The 17,738-nt window shown below is 39.8% G+C and overlaps 1 protein-coding gene across 1 annotated transcript; it reads left to right on the forward strand.

Moving 5' to 3' along the window:
* Positions 1 to 13,790: 13,790 nt before the first annotated feature.
* LOC102237490 (putative nucleotidyltransferase FAM46A) lies at positions 13,791 to 17,510 on the forward strand. Its single transcript, XM_005815067.3, has 2 exons — positions 13,791 to 14,850; positions 16,169 to 17,510. The coding sequence occupies exons 1-2, from the start codon at positions 14,425 to 14,427 to the stop codon at positions 16,982 to 16,984; spliced, it is 1,242 nt and encodes a 413-aa protein (XP_005815124.1). The 5' UTR covers positions 13,791 to 14,424; the 3' UTR covers positions 16,985 to 17,510.
* The last annotated feature ends 228 nt before the right edge of the window (positions 17,511 to 17,738 follow it).

A 17,738-nucleotide genomic window follows, 5' to 3' on the forward strand; every position in this document is an offset into this window, starting at 1 on the left:
AAAATGTATTCTTTCAAAAAATTGAAAGAAACTTGTAAATGGGCAAGCAGTATCATCAAGGCACCGCATGCTCTCTGTCAATAAAACACAAGCTAACATGATGAGAACAAGCCAAGCCAGACTTAGAAAAACTAGTAAAAAAATGTATCATAGTGATATTAAACGGACCAGCAGGGTCTGGTACTGACCTACTTACAGTCAAACTACACTCTGTATGCGAGCTGAATCAGACTTGTCACCATTTCATTGAAGAGTGTCTTGTAAAAAAAAAAAAGCCCAAAGACATTGGCAGACTGTATGGAGATTCAAGGCTTCATTGAGGAATACATAATCATACATGAATAAATCATTCGCCTCTCAGTTGTATGATTTTCTACTCTTTTGTTGTCATGATTCTGACCGTCTGGTTCCATCTGAATGATGAACAGCTGAATGGATGCGTGGGAGAGATAATGTTAGGTATCACTTGGTTTAGTTTAGCCGTTTCTCTTCCTCATACGGAGCCAGGGAGCATCGTGAAGCCATCACAGGTTTTAATGCTGGATTTGTTCACGTCTCCTCTATTGTTCTCTGTGACTTATTCATGTATTCATTCATTCATCCGTTCATTTGATCCCATTCATTGTGGTGGAAAAAACTGAAAGAGTTTTGAATGTGCATGGTCAAGATTCAAACCAAAGCACCACCAATAAACGTATGTGTCTCCTTCTTGCTTATTAAACAATTTTCTGGAAAAAAAAATAAATAAATAGCAAAACAAAAAGTTTAAATGTGTTATTTATCACCGATTGTGCAAAAACATTCGACCTTTTAGGCCAGAGGAAACAAAATAAAAAACCTTTTTTGTAAAACTACATTTCACGCTGACACTTGTTTGCTATCTCTCACACTCCATTTATTATTTCCATTTCTTGCGTGATCAAATCCACCGACTTAGTACAAAAGAAGGAAACAGTAATAATCAATCCCTTAGAATAACAATGAGATAAAATATTATGGTATTAATTTAAATCTATTTTTTCATAAACACTCTCATGGACATTCCCAGACTGGTTCCTAAACATCAGCCTAATGTGACTAACAGCTTTTACAGTAATACTAAACATTGAATTTCTTATTTCAGGAAACAGACCAATTCTTCCCTCTGGCCACAACGAATCTCTAAGTGGCTCTTGATTGCTGCTGCAAGCAGGAAGACCTCCCATTAGGCACACACTGGGAATACTTATGAGGTAATAGCAAAGAATGTGGACTAATAAATAGTTAAAGCTGAGTGAAGCTGAGTGTGACAAAAGCGGTTAAGAAAAGCTGATGGTAAGAAAGGTTGCAAAAGTCAATTATCTACTGGCTCAAATGGAAACTCTTAGTTTCTTCGTATCTTTTTTATTCATTTCTCTTTTGAGATTTCCGCATTCCAAAAAAACTTGTCAAAATTAGATTTTTTTTTTTTTCATGCCTTCCATATCAATTTAGCTGTTCTGCTTTCATTATTACTTTGGTAGATGTTGTTAGGGTCACTTTGTTTCCTGTTACAGCTCCTTTTTTTGCACAGTTAAGTCAGTTTTTTCGACATACCTTCATTTCAGAACAGCAGAGTGCAGTGATCCTTTTTTTTTTTCAAATAGAAGCAGGTTGTTTGCTTTTCCTCTAATACATATAAACCTATCATTTAACATCTGCATATTGCATTTACAAATGACATGTTTATCTCATTAAAATTTGTTTCATGATCTGTAAGAAATCTGTAAAATAGAATCTCACAGCACTGTATCATTTCCTTCAATTCATAATTATTATTGATTACTTCTTTAATACAATGTATTAAAGAAAATCCTAATGAAACATTTTAAGGTTAGTGGCTGTATATTCTAAAATGCACAAAAGGTTCAATCTGAATGTTATTATAAGGTTTTGTAGTTTCCTTTTCTTTCTTTTTTTGTTTTACTTTTAAAGCATTTTAATTTAAGCAAAATTCAATGGTATGATTTATTTCAATCTCTTTTTATTGCCGGACATATTGACAATGAATAAACCCTAAATGTGATAGGGTCATAAAATATGTTCTGTTGTGCACAAATTTTCTTTAAAAAAAAAAAAAAAAGCACAAAGATACAACTTTTCTTTCTGAATTTCGTCTCAGCAGCACATGTTTTATGAACACATGCTCTACAGGTGCACCACTAAATAAACCCGCGGACGTCTAGCGCTTGCATTTGTTTCCATAACTTGTACTTGGGAAAACTGTTGGAGCGTGTCCTGTATCTTAAAGAACTTCATATCATGCATGCATTTTTATTTTTTGGGTTTTTTTGCAAATCTCAGTGTGTTGCTTCATGCAACACATTGAGGCCTTGTGTGAAATGTAGTTCATCAAACTTGAATCCAGTCCTTCTGGTGGTTTTGCTGTTCATTTTATGACACGTTTTACTGAATCAATAAATACCTTCCTGCCTGACTGAGAGGTGCACAAATTGGCATGGGTGCTGCAACACGAGAAAAGTGTGAAGTTGAGTGCACAGAAGAGTTGACTTCAACAGAGAGAGAGAATCAAACCACAGCTCGGTTTGATTTGGATGAAACAATCTAACTAGATGATGCACGTGAACCACTAATGTAGGCCTGCTTCAGCAATTTTACCTCAAGCTCCTCATTATCTGTCCACCTCTGCTCCTAATGTCTTGCTTATGCTTCTCCCTCCTCCTGTTTTCCCGCCCCTCCTTTTTTTAATCCAAATCAGACTTTCCCAGACGTATTCTCGTCTCGTGACTTCTTCCTTTATTGCCAATTGAGAGCTGCTAATAACTTTTCACTGGGATTTCGACAGAGCAACAGTGCATAACTGAAAGACGGAAATAGAATTATTTTATATTATTTAATAAATAAAGATTGAGAAAGTGTCACATATATTTGTATATCCAACAATATCCATGTCACTGCCGGCTTGTAAAGACTGAAGTTGGCCACTCCTGGTTTAGATCAAAGCATGTTAAGTGTTGTAATGACCTAGTCAAAGTCCAGACCAAAGCTCATTGATAATTTGTGTAAGGAGTTGAAATGTGAGTTTTGTCTGAGCTGCATATAACTAACTAAGAAGAAGGAATCATTTTATCTGCACAGCTGATAGAGACACATTCCAAAAGGCACGCAGATGATGAAAGCAAGTCCCGGAAAAAACAACAACATAATTTTGCTGAATTTATTTACTCTTCCCATCATCAAAAAACCTCCTGGATCCACCAGAAGTTTTTTCTTCCTCCTTTCATCTGTCAATTATAATTCCTCTACTGCCCACCACTGTCTGACTGGAAGGGAAGGGATCTGCTCCTCGCCCCAAATAACCGCTCACTATAAAGACATGAGACAGAGGAGCAGAGGAGTTGGACTCCACCCTAAACCTTTCATGATAGAGGCAAATGCCAAATGACTGACCACGGCCCCCCAAATTACTGCCACATCACCTGCAGCTGTTTCTCTCGTTGGGCTCCCCTAAACCAAGGTGGGTGGATTTCCTTCAAGATCTCACCGCTAAGCTCCTGTCGAGCATCCAGGATGCAGACCGAGTCTCCTGTGAGCAGCGCGACGTCCCGGTGAACAGCTCAAAGCAGACTCGATGCAGCCCGACTGCATGTTCAGTCGTTTCTGGAAACTCAAGGTGGCTGAAGTCAGGGGGTAGACGTTTTCACCTCAAAAGCAAATGAAAGCTTACACTTTGCCTATAGAACAAATTGAAGGAACAAGAGAAATAAATAAATATTTACACCCAAACGCACAGATGTTGGAACCCTGGGCTCTCGGCTGTGAGAAATGTCTGTGAGGCATTTGCTTCTGCTTGTGCACCGTCTGTGGCCATAAATCTTTGTGCAGAGTCGGAATATGGCTGAGCTTAAGCATCCACTTTTGCACTCATTGCAGCCAATCAACTGAGTCATCTGCCACGCAGGGAGAAAATGTTTGAGCTCTTGCAGCATAATGTTGCTGACACAGTTCTCTAGAGTGAACGGGCTGCAGGAAAGAAGCCATCTCTCACACATGACACGTTAAACTTTCCCATAGTTAATATAGCCTGATACCAGCATAACATAACTTTATACAGAGCAAGTGCTCTGTCCCACACTAAATCACCCGACATTATTCGACACATCACGTCATCTCTGTGTGCGTTTAATTATCGCTCTGTCTTCACTCAGCTTCCTACAGAATCATGATAAAATGTATCGCCAGATGAAATGACCTGACTTGGCCCCTGAAGGAAAAAAAAGCTGTTTACCCAGCGCAGCTGTACAAATACAGGTGTTAACATGCATTTGTACAGTTATGTGTGCATAATGACCTGAGGGGAACTGAGTGGAAAGGAAGCGTTCACTGAAATTAACTCCGTGGGAGAAGAGCGCCACCTGTAGCTTCTGGTAGTTTTTCAGTCTGTTTTTTTGAAGATTGTTCTGGATCTAATGATCCAGCAGGTGGCACTATAGGGCCTTCATACTGACAGAGTGTGTCGAAACTTACAAGGGGCTTCCCTGGAAACGGGAACACTTAGTTGAATGTGGAAGTCAGTTTGCGGTAGAAGTACTCTCTCTTTGTTATTCAGACAACTTTTGTTTTTCCTCTGGATTTCATTCAAAGAATAAAGTTCTTCTTCTGTAAAGGCTACCATTTGGCAGAAGTTTAATTTTATTTTCCAAAATTGCTATTAAAAGAAAGAGAACCGCAAACTTTTCAGTTCTCAACTACCAACACTGTGACACAGGAAGTCTCCACCCTGTCACACTTCTCGCCCACCATCTCGCTGACTCACCAAACTATGTCAGGTGTTGCTGTCCAGTGAATTTCACAGACATCCTTTTTGTATGGCGAGTTTCGTTGACTGATTTAACTCAAGGTCAAAGGTTAAAAACTCTCTTCCCATGAATCAGCGGTCAGATTATGATCACAGCCTGTAACATTATTGCTCCACTTGTGAGGTCAACATTTAGGTCTACTTGTGTTTACTCCTCGCAAACCAAGACATAGCCATCAATCAGCCTCAGAATATGATTCTTGGATTTCTGGGTGAAAAAGAAAAACATTGTTAGACTGAGGCCTTAATCTATTTAACTGATGTGGAACAAAACTTTCCTTAGAAAGACTTAATTAGGCATCATTGGGCCATGATTTAGTTTATTATTACTTCTACCTGCACCTGATGGTATTGCGACCCTACACCAGATTTTGTGGGAGTTCCAGTAACAGAACAAAAGAGGAACTCTGTACTATGACCAGGCAATGGCAAAGTGTGTGCAACATGGTGAGTCTATGTACAAAGACCACATTAATCTGCAAAGACTTCTGGGTAGACTTTTTTTTTTAAAGAGAAAAGACATGACTGTTTTATCTCCCTCATTTTCAAATTTGGAATCCATGTATACTCTTCCAACTTTTCCACATGTTTTTACAACCATGTGACAGTGTAGCCTATTATCTTAAAGTGTAAGTTAATAGTTTTAAAAGGTTTTTACTCATATTGAGACAAAATAGCCAACAGAAGATCCTCTGCGAATATCACTTTTCAAGTCTTCCCTCAGACTTTGACTAGACCATTTGAACATATGAAAATGCTTTGTCTAAACCAGTCTTCCATAAAATCCCATAAGAACTCCAACAGATGTTCTTATGGGATTTAGCTCCATCCCTCTTCTGATCAACTTTGACAAGCTTTCTGTCAAAAAGTATTCCCATAGCATGATGGTGCTGCCACCCTGTTTCTAATTAGTATTAACTAATGACTAGTGACTTCTTGCTCAGGTAACTGGTTGTGATGTATTTTTAGGGGGAGTCTAAAAAAGATGGATAGAATTGCACCACATTTCTTATGTGCAGAACCTCATGTTGGTGCTGTATTGGTTTATCAATAAATACAGCCCCCAATAAAATGCATTGGAATTTGTGTTCGTACAATGAAAGATGTGGAAAAACTTCAAATGGTAGGAAGTACATTTGCAAAAGAAGGAAATACTTTGGCCTACAAAATGTAGGTTTGTAGGCATTCATTATCTGTAAAGCTTACAATTTGACTTGTCCAACTGTCTATTCAAATATCTAACATATCTAAGTTCAACCAATGCCCATGCTCACTCACTCTTTGGTTTCCCTTCCCAAAGCTGGTTCATGTGCTTTAACCATAATCACCTGATCATCTTTGTCCATATAAAAACTGCACAACTATTGACTTTTAAAACTTCCTGTATTGAATTTAGAAACTAAAATGGATGTAAATTGTGTATTTTTATACGACACCCATTAATTTTAAAGGAATGCTGGAACAACCTCTTAAAAGCCTAATTTTGTTTGAGGCTTACAGTGCCCTGATAATAAAATAGTTACTAGTTTTATGCTGTTGTTGACCCATGCTCATTACCTAGATCTCTGAAAACAGATCTGTAAGCTTTTGAATCTATATTAATGGCTCACACTCCTCAGGGTCAGAAGTGTATTATTTGTGTTGTAAGACCTACATTTAGCTTGTGTGTGCACTCTGTTGACCTGGGAGAGACAACCATCACTGTGGTATTGACATTAACCAACCACAGTATCAAACAGGAAGCTTAGCCACTGATAGAGAGAAGAACTTATCGCTTATGTTGTCACTTTAGTTTGTCATCCTCACTCATGACAAGACAGGAACGCAGAAGAGTTTATGAACAATAGGGGAAAATACTGAGTTGGAAAGCTGAGGAGCTTCAATTTAACTACTATTGCATTTACAGACACTGTCTCCAGATGAACTGTGACAATAAATTATCCATATATACATGTTTCATGTTCATTTTAAAAAGTTAAGATCTCTGCTTGAGCAAGACATGTTCAGGCCTTTATCTTATGCTGAATAATGATCAAATTGGAGACAACATCTTGCATAAGTTTAGCTTTGTCATTCTGACAGTTTGATAAGTAAATTTTGACATCTGTGGTACGTGCTGTTTTCCAAAAATAATTCTTTACACCTACAACATCGCATCTTTAGCGTACTATACATTTTCCAGGAGCTCTAAAGCAAGGCTTACAGGGCTGTGCATCTTGGTGAATCCCATTAGCAGCTATGGAAGGAGTTTAATTGGGGGCTTACCTTACTGAGCGCGCTCTTCAAGGTTGGCTGAGGTCAAAAAAGGTTACTCGCTGAGGCCGGGTTAAAACTGATTGGAAATACTGCTGAGGTCTGTCTCTACCTGGATATTTGTCTGGAGACGGTGTCTGCACTTGCTACATTTACAAACATGACAAACCAACTGAAAGATGCTTTGTTGAAGTTGTGGACGGTGAAAAAAACTCCATCAAGTTACCTGACTTGTAGCTTCCAACTGTGAAATTGGTGTAAAAATTATATACTTTTGTAAACATTTGTAGTTTAAGGTAAAATACCAGCAGCTGTGGTTGCCAGAATGTTACCGTCTATAAATGGTAAGATTCTGGCAACCACAGCTGCTGGTATTTTACCATAAATTAGAGATGTCTTTTTTTTCTACAGTGTATAATTTATTTGGATTTAGATGAAAGGTCAACACAAAAGAGTGAATAAATGTGTAGTAACACAAAAATGATGCATTGAAAAAAAATATGCATGAAAAACTATGCATTTCATGAAAAGCTTGACAATATAGCACAACAAGAAATATCTATATGGGCCAAATTTGGCAGCTTTGGAAAGGACAGCAATAATCATGGAAGCCCATGGTACTTTGTGAAAAGTTGTAGAGACCTTCAGCCAAGGTGCGAGAATCGGCTAACAGGACAAATATGAGTTGTTAACTTTTAAAATATCCCACCGTTATGTTTGTGAATACTTAACTTAGATACATGTCACACTCTGTTTTTTTGAGAGCCTTGTATCCTTTTCTTTGACTTCACAACATTTTTTGAGCTGGCTTAAATTAAATACTGTACAAGGGCCTGAAATTTGTGGGTGTAACATGACAAATTTGAACATATTCCCATACATGTGACTTATTTCAAAGGCTCCCAACAACCACTTGTTCTCGCAGATAAATTTTCTCCATCAAAATGTGCCAATAAGCAATAAACTAACACTGATGGCATTTAGAAAATGATTAAGACTGTTCTTATAAAATGCCTTATGAGAGAGATTTCCTCCAGTGTGGTGAGTAAACTGACATAAACCGTCTGAAATCCAGCTTTCATTATGCCTCTTAGCAGGCTTTCTGTGGCTCATCAGAGACAGACAAAAATAGCTAACAAGAAAATATAGACAGGAAACAATTAGGAATTTTGCAAATTGTGCTGTGGATAATATCGGAACAAGTGGAAAAAAATAGGTATGACATTGTTATTTTGGGATAAATGACAAGAGGTAAATCTTGCTAGGCGTTGCTTCTGAGTGAGTGCATAAATCTAGCTGCTTGCACACAGCAGCTAGAAAACCCAGGCCTGCACTCAGACTAACCTGAAAACCATCTGTCCCATCACCGAGCCAAGGCAAACACACCCAATAATCTAGCCAACCAAATAGACACTCATGGTGTTGGGTAGCAACAAGACAGCATTTCCCAGTGGTTTAAACCTTTCTCAGTTCAAATAAAACTGCCTCTTTCTCTCTTCGCTGGTCCTGCTTATGAGATCTAACTTACACCAGACGGGTGTGCAGCTGTGCATTTAACACCACAACTGATAAATTGTGCAATGTCATGCACTGAAATTTGCTGTGTTGTGCCCCGGGAACCAAAACTTCAACCATGAAATCAACGTATCTCCCAGCCAAGTGTTTCTTATTCTAACAACTCAGTCATTCTGACTGGTTTCCAGTGAAAGTATCAAACACCCCGACCCTATAGCTCACTGATAAACGGTCGTGGGAAATCTTGCTTCACTGCACCACCTGTTGCAACATGCAGCCTGTTGCGTTAAAGAGTAGCAAGTTACACCGTTTATTTATAGACATAAATGTGTCAACTGATAATATCCACTATCCTGAATAAGTACATCTTATAACATTTTTATTTTAAACTGGCAAGCTTGTGTTGCACATCATTATGGTGTTAAATCAAAGAGTAAATTTGCTGCCTGTACAAGTCAGCAACACCTTCATGAAAAATCTACATTTTAGCTCCTCTCTGCATGGTCTCCATATGATTACACAGTATGCAGTCCTTGTGTAATGGTGCTGGAGTCACCAAAATGTTTGGTGACACTTTATTTGCAGTGGTATGCATAAGACTGACTCGAGACTCTCATAAACATGACAACACCTGTAATGAATATTAAGGAGTCTTCAGGACCGCTTAGAACTGTTGTCATGAAGTGTCATTTGGTAAATAATGATAATGCTAAATTGACACTTTCAACCGACTTTTAATGTAAGGTTTAATTTAAATTTTAGTGCAACTTTGCATTAAAGGTGTCCTTATTTACCAAATGGAAAGAGTCATTCATATTCATGGCAGGTGTTATATGTCATGTTTATGACAGTCTCATGTCAGTCCTATGCACACCTCTTCAAATAAAGTGTTAGGGATTTCCGCTATCTTATGTGGAAACTGCTTTTTATATTAAAAGAGATCATGAAAATTAGTTGGTATGCTATCATGTCTTTTACCAAATGTGACGCTAACCGATGCTACCGCTACCTGCTTTGACAAAACAGTTCAGTCACTGAGATGCCTCCAAATATTTTTAAGTCATGAGTCAACTGATCAGAAATATAGTCGGAGGTTTAGAAACACAAGACTCCATCCATTATCTTACACGTTATCCCTAAGTGGACACCTCTGGGGAGATAGACATCAGCGGTCAACGGGTCAAAGGCGGGGTACACCCTGGACAGGTTGTCAGTCCATCGCAAGGCAACACAGAGACAGATAGGACAAACAATTATGCACACACACACACACACACACACACACACACACACACACACACACACACACACACACACACACACACACACACACACACACACACACACACACACACACACACACACACACACACACACACCTAAGGAGAATTTAGAGAGCTCATTCATGATTTACTGTCAAACTCCATGCAGAGAGTCCCCAGACTGGGATTCTTGCTGCAAGACAACAATGCTACCAATTTGCCACTGTGCAGCTCCAACAAATTCAACAGGTTTGATTAAAAGCACAATGATGAAATTCAATGATCAAGCAGCTCAAACTTCAACGAGTAAAAAACATCAATATGACATCAATGTTTGGTCTGTTTCTAGCATCACTGCTGATCAACAAACTACCCGTAAAGTTTAAGAGAGCTGATCTCTCTTGGTGCATTTCACAGTGGTGGTGGGTCGTCTTACTTGCAAAAATAGCTTTTTTATAAGTCAATTATTGTAGGGGAAAGATTACTTCACTTCTCTACTCAGAGATGCAACAATCGGTGTTGACTTCAACACTCACATTGCCACCTCAGTTCTTCCAGAAAGCACACAGAGACGGCCAGAAGACATAAAACCTGACTTGGAGGGCTTCGTGAATAAACTACCACAAAGCCCCTGAATGCTGAACTGTGATCAGTGTGGAGCTGTGACAGTTAAACAAATTTGTTTTCACTTCTGATGTGTGATCTCTTTTAGACTAGATGTACAAGCAGTAAAAAAAAAAAAAAAACTTTTCCTCAACTATTTGGCTCCTGATAGGCTCATCAGACACTGCAGCTCTGAATGTTATCTTGCTACGCTGAGATGCCGATGGTTCTTATCAGCATTTTCACTCTACAGAATTTCACAATATTGATTTTTACATCTTTTGCGTGCTTGTAGCACCAGGAGAATTCTGAGGGGAAGTGAAGAAAAAGAGCTGTCAGAAGTTTGCAACTTTGTTCAGTTGGAGATTAAGATTTCTTCACTACTTAAGGAGACCACGATTAAATGTTGGCACATATGCACAGCGCAGTAATTTAAATCCAGACAAAAGTAGAAGGTGTTAAGGAAGTGAGATGAGTGAGGGTGGGAGGAAACAGTTGAAGCATGTTTGTCTAATGAGTTCACTATAATCTTATAATGAACTTCCACGTGTAATGATAGTACAAACAGGGATAGACAGACAATGAAAAAGCATCCCATCGGAAAAGGATGGCGGAAGGAAACTGGGCTTTTTGGCAAAACTAGGAAAATCTAAGATTGAGAAAGCCAAGAGCTAAGCAGTCCTAGTCTGCCTTTCTGCACACTCAAAGACATTTACATATCATCACTTTGTGTCTCTGTACTTGTTTTGGCACCCTGACAAGGGGTCTGCCTGAAAATCCCCCTTCAATCCTCTGATGTCGTCAGACATCAAGAACCAAGCTGGTGTCATCCACTTGGAGAGTCAAAGGTCAGGAAGGAATCTGCTTCATGGTAAGTACCCAGGCACTAAGCCTGACACTGAGCCAGTAGGTGAATGGGGAGCATGTTACTTGTGACTGGCCTGCTGTTCTTTGCTGACCAAGAGATGCACTGTGTGTGCTTTCTGGAAATAGTGAAGCAGAGCATGCATAGAACTTAATGTTCACAGTTTGCGATGTGCAAAAGTGTGTTATTTTGATGCGGCTTCTGCTTATTGGAACTCACTGACCAGACTGACAGGTACAACAAAGAAGTGAAAACGGCTGCCATACACCTCAGCGAATAAATAAATACAACTGAAATAGAAAATAGCTGCATTGAGCCTGACCTACATGCTTCAAGACCCATGGATTATACATCTTAGTCATGGCATTATGGCTTCTATGCTGAGTGAGTGAACTTTTGTCAGATCTTGCATTCAGTTAATAATTTAACAAACATGCATGTCTGGATATATTAACACTTTTTGGTTAATATTTTTGAACAAGGTTTTGGCACAAACAGCAGCCCATTAAATTTTAAACGTGAGCATGCATGCGTCTCTGCGCATATCTGTTTCTGCATGAACTTTGTGTCACTGCACATAGAGGGTAATCCGCAATAAGCTGGTTAATGGGCTCGTCTGCAGTGACGCAAATATACTCACCAAGCTTTGCACTGATGGATTCTGCATGACAACTAACCTGCATAGACTTTGGCCCACACGTCTATATATCAATGAGCTGCTTGGAGCGGCAGCATCAGAGAAGTTCATTGCAAGTGTACCGTTTTATTCATGTGTTATTTAGATTTATTTATTACATCAGGAGAATGTTAGCTTTGAGTGCGTGCACACAGCAGCTTTTCTGCAAGTTTTTGTTTTTTTAAAGAAAAGTTTTTGGTCAACTGGTTACCAAAAACCAACCAGTTTAACTCTAAAGTCCTTTGGTGGCAAGTGGGCAGATTTAAATGGCACTGGGGGAAAATGGCACAGTTAGTTGCAAGGTAGACGCAAATGAATCTACTGATCGGAAAAACCAGCAAACTGAATGTGTCATCTTTGCTTTATCTAAAAAAGAAGTGCACTTTAAGTTTTATTTATTTTTTAAAAATTTCTGGTATAATAAAAAGCAGACAGGTATGATTCGGGAACACGTGCTAGTAGCTAGTTATTTTGTGTTTCATTTCGAACTTTAAATGATGGAACACCATCAAATAAAGCTTAATTGTGAAGGCTTTCTTAGATGTCTAAACTATTGAACTATGCTAACTCAGTGATCAAGCTAATACAATTAGTAATGCAAAGCAATAATAAGGTGTTTTTTTTCTCTTTTGTGCATTAGCTGAAGCAATATGAAGTTGTGGTCATATAAACATGAAAGATTAAATAAAATCACATTCTAAAAGGAATATTTAGTCCATAAAATACGTGATCAAACACATACTGCACTGCACAGAGATTCATCAAAACAGTCAATAAAATTCTTACTCTGTGAAAGCACAAACAACTAAGAAATATTAGAGTCTGTGCCAAAAGAAGCAATCTCCCAGAATGCCTTTCAGCCCGGAATCGCCACAGAGCAGAAATTTATTAATTTGTCTTCTTTGCCTTTTTTGTGTGTCTGTTTGTTTATTTACTGTGACTATCGATGAATTCTACATGCAAGGTGGCCATTTTACATTTTGAGTTCAAGGCCAGGCGAGCAAGAAATCTCTTAAGTGTTTATCAGAGGAGCTTTTTGCAGCTTAAACCTTGAAAGTGTCAGCTTTTGAGTAAAAATGTCCTACTTATCTAAAGCAAATTCCGCAGTGCCAATAGATAGGAAACACCTTTGTGTTTATGCCTTATCGCAGTTTTTTTTTTTTAAGTCCGAGTTCTGTTGTTCTACTGTTTTAGCCACCATTGAGATACTTGAAAAGTACAGTATTGAGTGAGGTGATAGTTTCTAAAACGTTTGAGGAACCCTGCTTTGATGACCACTAGAGCGCGTGTATGAGCTGACTCGGCCACTCAAAGATTAATTTAAATAAATGTGTAAAAGATAATTGCTTTTAATGGGGCTTGTAACTCATCCGCCTCGAATATTATATGAAAAAAGATGCCAACTGGAACAATTGGACTCATAAAACGTGACTCATTCTCGTCCTCAATGCAACAAATGAGAAATAAAACTATCATTTCCTTAATTATGACGCACAATGTAGAACAAGTGGGTGAGAGTTGTCATTAATTAATTTTTGTTAAGTGAGAGGATGGAAGTGGCACAAAATTTAAAGTTTTAAAGTTTGATTTTTGTATTTTTTATTATTATATTGTTTTATGTATTTATTTTTTACTTTTATTTTATTTCACTTGTTTTTTTGTTGTTTTTTTTTTTTGCTGAGGCCTGCTGTTTCTGTGTCCCTACATCTCGGTGCCTTGTTCTCAGACACGCCCCGATTCTCGGACACACATCCGAGCTGTGGAAGGCTATTAGTAGCTGTGAGCTGTCAATCAGCGCGGCCCGCCCAGGTGCTCCGCAGACGGGAAGCGCTTATGTGTTTCGCAGCCTCCCCCAGCAGCTGTGCAGTGGGACCTCTGCGGCTTCACGCAGGACCACCAAACGACAAAAAGGGCCAAAAATGTGAAGGATTAAGCAGCTTTGCATCGCTTGTTTAAAGTATGTGTGCTTTGGAAGCCTTAAAAAAGAAAGAAAGAAAGAAAAGAAACAATGCGTAAAGTTGCAGCTGCGCACCACGGACGTCCAGTAATCTGTGCGTAAAAGTGAGAGACACTGAGGAGAGAAGTAAAACTTCGGCGGGGGATTTTTATTTCTTTCAGCGAAATGGATACGAAAGACTGAGAAGGAAGGAAGGAATTATTATTATTGTTGTTGTTGTTATTTACTCTGATGTGGAGCGTTAAAGCTGCTAAAAGGGACACGCTCTGTGAATCTGTCCGCTATGCAGACTTGAGGTAAAAAGTAGGACATCGCCGCTCTACAACTTTTTCCTGCCATGCATCTGTTATGATCGACCTCAGCTCTGAGGCTCTCTGATGCCACAGCTCCAGCGGAGTCTGGAGTCACCTTTTACCGCTTACACCCAGCAGTCTACCTCTCACCATCACTATCGGCATGGACGAAAGCGTTGAGAACTTAGCTGGCAACAGCTGCGCGGACGCGGAGAGCGTCGGCCTCAGCGTGCTCAACTGGGAGCAAGTGCAGCGGCTGGACGCAATCCTGACGGGCTCAATACCCATCCACGGCCGGTGGAGCTTCCCCACTCTGGAGGTGAAGCCGCGGGACATCGTTAATGTTGTCCGTAGCCGCATGGAAGAGAAGAGGATACACGTCCGGGAGGTGCGCCTGAACGGATCCGCGGCCAGCTACGTCTTGCATGAGGATAGCGGTCTGGGATGGAAAGATTTGGACTTAATATTCTGCGCGGACCTGAAGGGAGAGTTGGAGTTTCAGTTAGTAAAAGAATTGGTCCTGGACTCTCTTCTGGACTTTCTGCCTGAAGGGGTAAATAAAGAGAAGATCACACCTCTGACCTTAAAGGTAATTACACATCAGCTCTTGCCCAGCAGAACTTGGGGAAAACCAGAACTTTTCAGCTTTTCAAAAAAAGACCCTGGAAAATAATAATAATAATAATAAACTTTTGAACGTAATACCCCTAAATTGTATTTGAGTAGGCCTCACCAAAGTATAGGGTTGAGTTTGGCCTAAACTAGAAGCCTGCACATTTAAAAACGGGGTTGGTTTCCAGTTCAGACAGGATTCTGTCTAATCCAATTGGAGCCAGCGCTACATTAATCATTCGGCCCTCAGTTACCTGGATACCAAGGACTACCCTGACTACTAATGGCCCACCAACAGATGTGATGTCAAAACATCATGACTAAGATTTTTATCTGCACAAACAGAACTAATGTGGAGTTGCTGCAGCTGTCAACAACCAAAAGTTCATCAATTTCTTCTCCTTCCTACAAAACTTCTGATTGATAAAACCATAAACATAAATATGAACCTATGAGTCAGATTGGGTGTAATAGCAGCTGGGGAGAAACGTTTGGACTACTGCAATGGCTGAAACTGCATTGCAGCTGCGAAGGGGAGTACAAGAGAGGGAGACGGGTTAGTGGTCTGGGATGGATTAAAGGAAGGTGGATGGTTTTCAAATATTTCAAAAAAAAATTGTAATGTGTACCGTGAGAATTGATTTGAACACTTGGTAGGGATACTCCAAAAAAGTAGCATTATTTATTACAGTTTTAATAATAAAATGTAATATATAAAATTTAAGCAAACATGATCATAAAACATGCTATAAATTTAATAGTAGTTTTCAAATAATCATGCAGAACATTAAAGCTCTTTGTCAATCCAGGGCCAAATGTCAGACAATCCATTTATATCTCCAGTAGCTTCACGATTATATCTTTTAACATTTTTCTACTTTAAAGAGTGATTTTTACAATCCACAGTAGTTCTAAGCAGCTCAATTTGTCTTATTTTTAAGTGTCAGACAAGTGTAGTATTAGTAGTAGTAGCCTTTTTTCAGTCACCTGACCAGCAGTGCCCAGCAAGGAGAAGGGGCAATGTTGCATAGGATCATAAAATGACTTTAAATAATATCAGTGTGTTGAAACCTTAACTCGTAACTTTAAAATATTGGTAAGCAGCCTAATATTAAGTTACCAACATAAGAGGATTTTCATTAATATACACTTTCATTGTTATTTAAGTAAGATTATAGACACTGAATTGTCTTCTTCTTTTTTTCCACTGTGACCTCAATGACCCATAAAAGTGCCCAGATCAATATTTTCCATCTGTGTCAATGGCTGATTAGTCCCAATCTCTTTGTTTCTAGGAAGCTTATGTTCAGAAGATGGTGAAGGTTTGCAATGACTCAGACCGCTGGAGTCTTATCTCGCTCTCCAACAACCACGGCAAAAACGTGGAGCTGAAGTTCGTTGACTCTCTCCGCCGGCAGTTTGAGTTCAGCGTGGACTCCTTCCAGATCCGCCTGGACTCCCTCCTCCTCTTCTACGAGTGCTCCGAACACCCCATGGCCGCCACCTTCCATCCGACGATCATCGGCGAGAGCGTCTACGGAGATTTCCCCACCGCACTCGATCACCTGCGGAAGCGGCTCATCTGCACCCGGAGCCCCGAGGAGATCCGGGGTGGCGGTCTCCTCAAGTACTGCCACCTGCTGGTGCGAGGTTTCCGCGCAGCGTCCGACGCGGAGATGAAACTGCTGCAGCGGTACATGTGCTCCCGCTTCTTCATAGATTTCCCCGATGTGGGTGAGCAGCGGAGGAAGCTGGAGTCCTACTTGCAGAACCACTTTGTGGACCTGGAGGAGAGGAAGTATGACTATTTGGCCACGCTGTATGACGTGGTCAGGGAGAGTACGGTGTGCTTGATGGGACACGAGAGGCGCCAGACGCTCAGCCTCATCTCGTCGCTGGCACTTCGAGTCCTGGCTGAGCAGAACGCCATTCTCAACGCTGCCAATGTAACCTGCTTCTACCAGCCGGCTCCTTATGTGTCAGATGGCAACTTCAGCAACTACTATGTAGCGCAGGTTCAGCCGATCTACTCTTGTCCACTTTCACCTTCCCAGCAGTACTTTACTCCTTTGCAACATTCCTGGTATGCCACCTGGATGCCCTGTAACTAAACTTCCTGGATGCCCATGTAGTTTTGTGGAACTCGTGTCTGCATGGCAAGAATGCATCTTCTTGTCTTTAGTGTGAAACGAAACTGTTCCCTGGGTCAGGGTGCACAGAGAGAGAGGACTTAAAACTGATTGGTTTGTGGGTTTGGTAGATCAAATGTCTGCTGAACCACGAAGCCCTTCAAGATACGATAACTTTGTTAATTTTCCACAGCTTACAGGAAGTTGCATGCACATCTGAGCATTAAAAACCCAGAATATTCATCTCATCGAAACAAAAGGCACCAGAGCAGCCTGGTGAAAATATGGATTCATTCACATGGTTTCTTCTGCTCTGTGCATGTGTTGGTGTGTGTGTGCATGCGAGTGTGTCTGTTTGGGTGTGTAAGAGTCTTTACGCAGGCAATGCAAAAAAGAGGAACTGGGTACTGTTTACAAATCCAAAGATCTGCTTTAATGCTCAAGTTTTCTAAAAATCACGCAGTAAAAAAAAAAAAAGAACCAACAAAACAATGCATGTTTTATTTCTGTGCAGGAATTGTTTTAAAGTGCCTATACCAAGCCAAAAAATAAATAAAATTAAAAATAAAAAAAAAAACATTTTTAGGATTCATCATTACAGAAAAGTATTTTGAACTTAACATGATACTGAATGTATTTATGGAATTGAAAAAAATTCTCAAGGTCTCTTACACTGAGGGAGCTTTTGGAGCAACCCCCTTTTTTAAACAAGGAGTTTCTGAAGACTCTGCTCATC

Source organism: Xiphophorus maculatus, chromosome 15 (genome assembly GCF_002775205.1).
Source record: "Xiphophorus maculatus strain JP 163 A chromosome 15, X_maculatus-5.0-male, whole genome shotgun sequence".
Lineage (NCBI taxonomy): Eukaryota > Metazoa > Chordata > Actinopteri > Cyprinodontiformes > Poeciliidae > Xiphophorus > Xiphophorus maculatus.

Coding starts and splice junctions, on each gene's coding strand:
- LOC102237490 (XM_005815067.3), top strand. CDS start 14,425: ATGGACGAAAGCGTTGAGAACTTAGCTGGCAACAGCTGCGCGGACGCG. Junction 14,851..16,168: donor TCACACCTCTGACCTTAAAG/GTAATTACACAT, acceptor CTTTGTTTCTAG/GAAGCTTATGTTCAGAAGAT.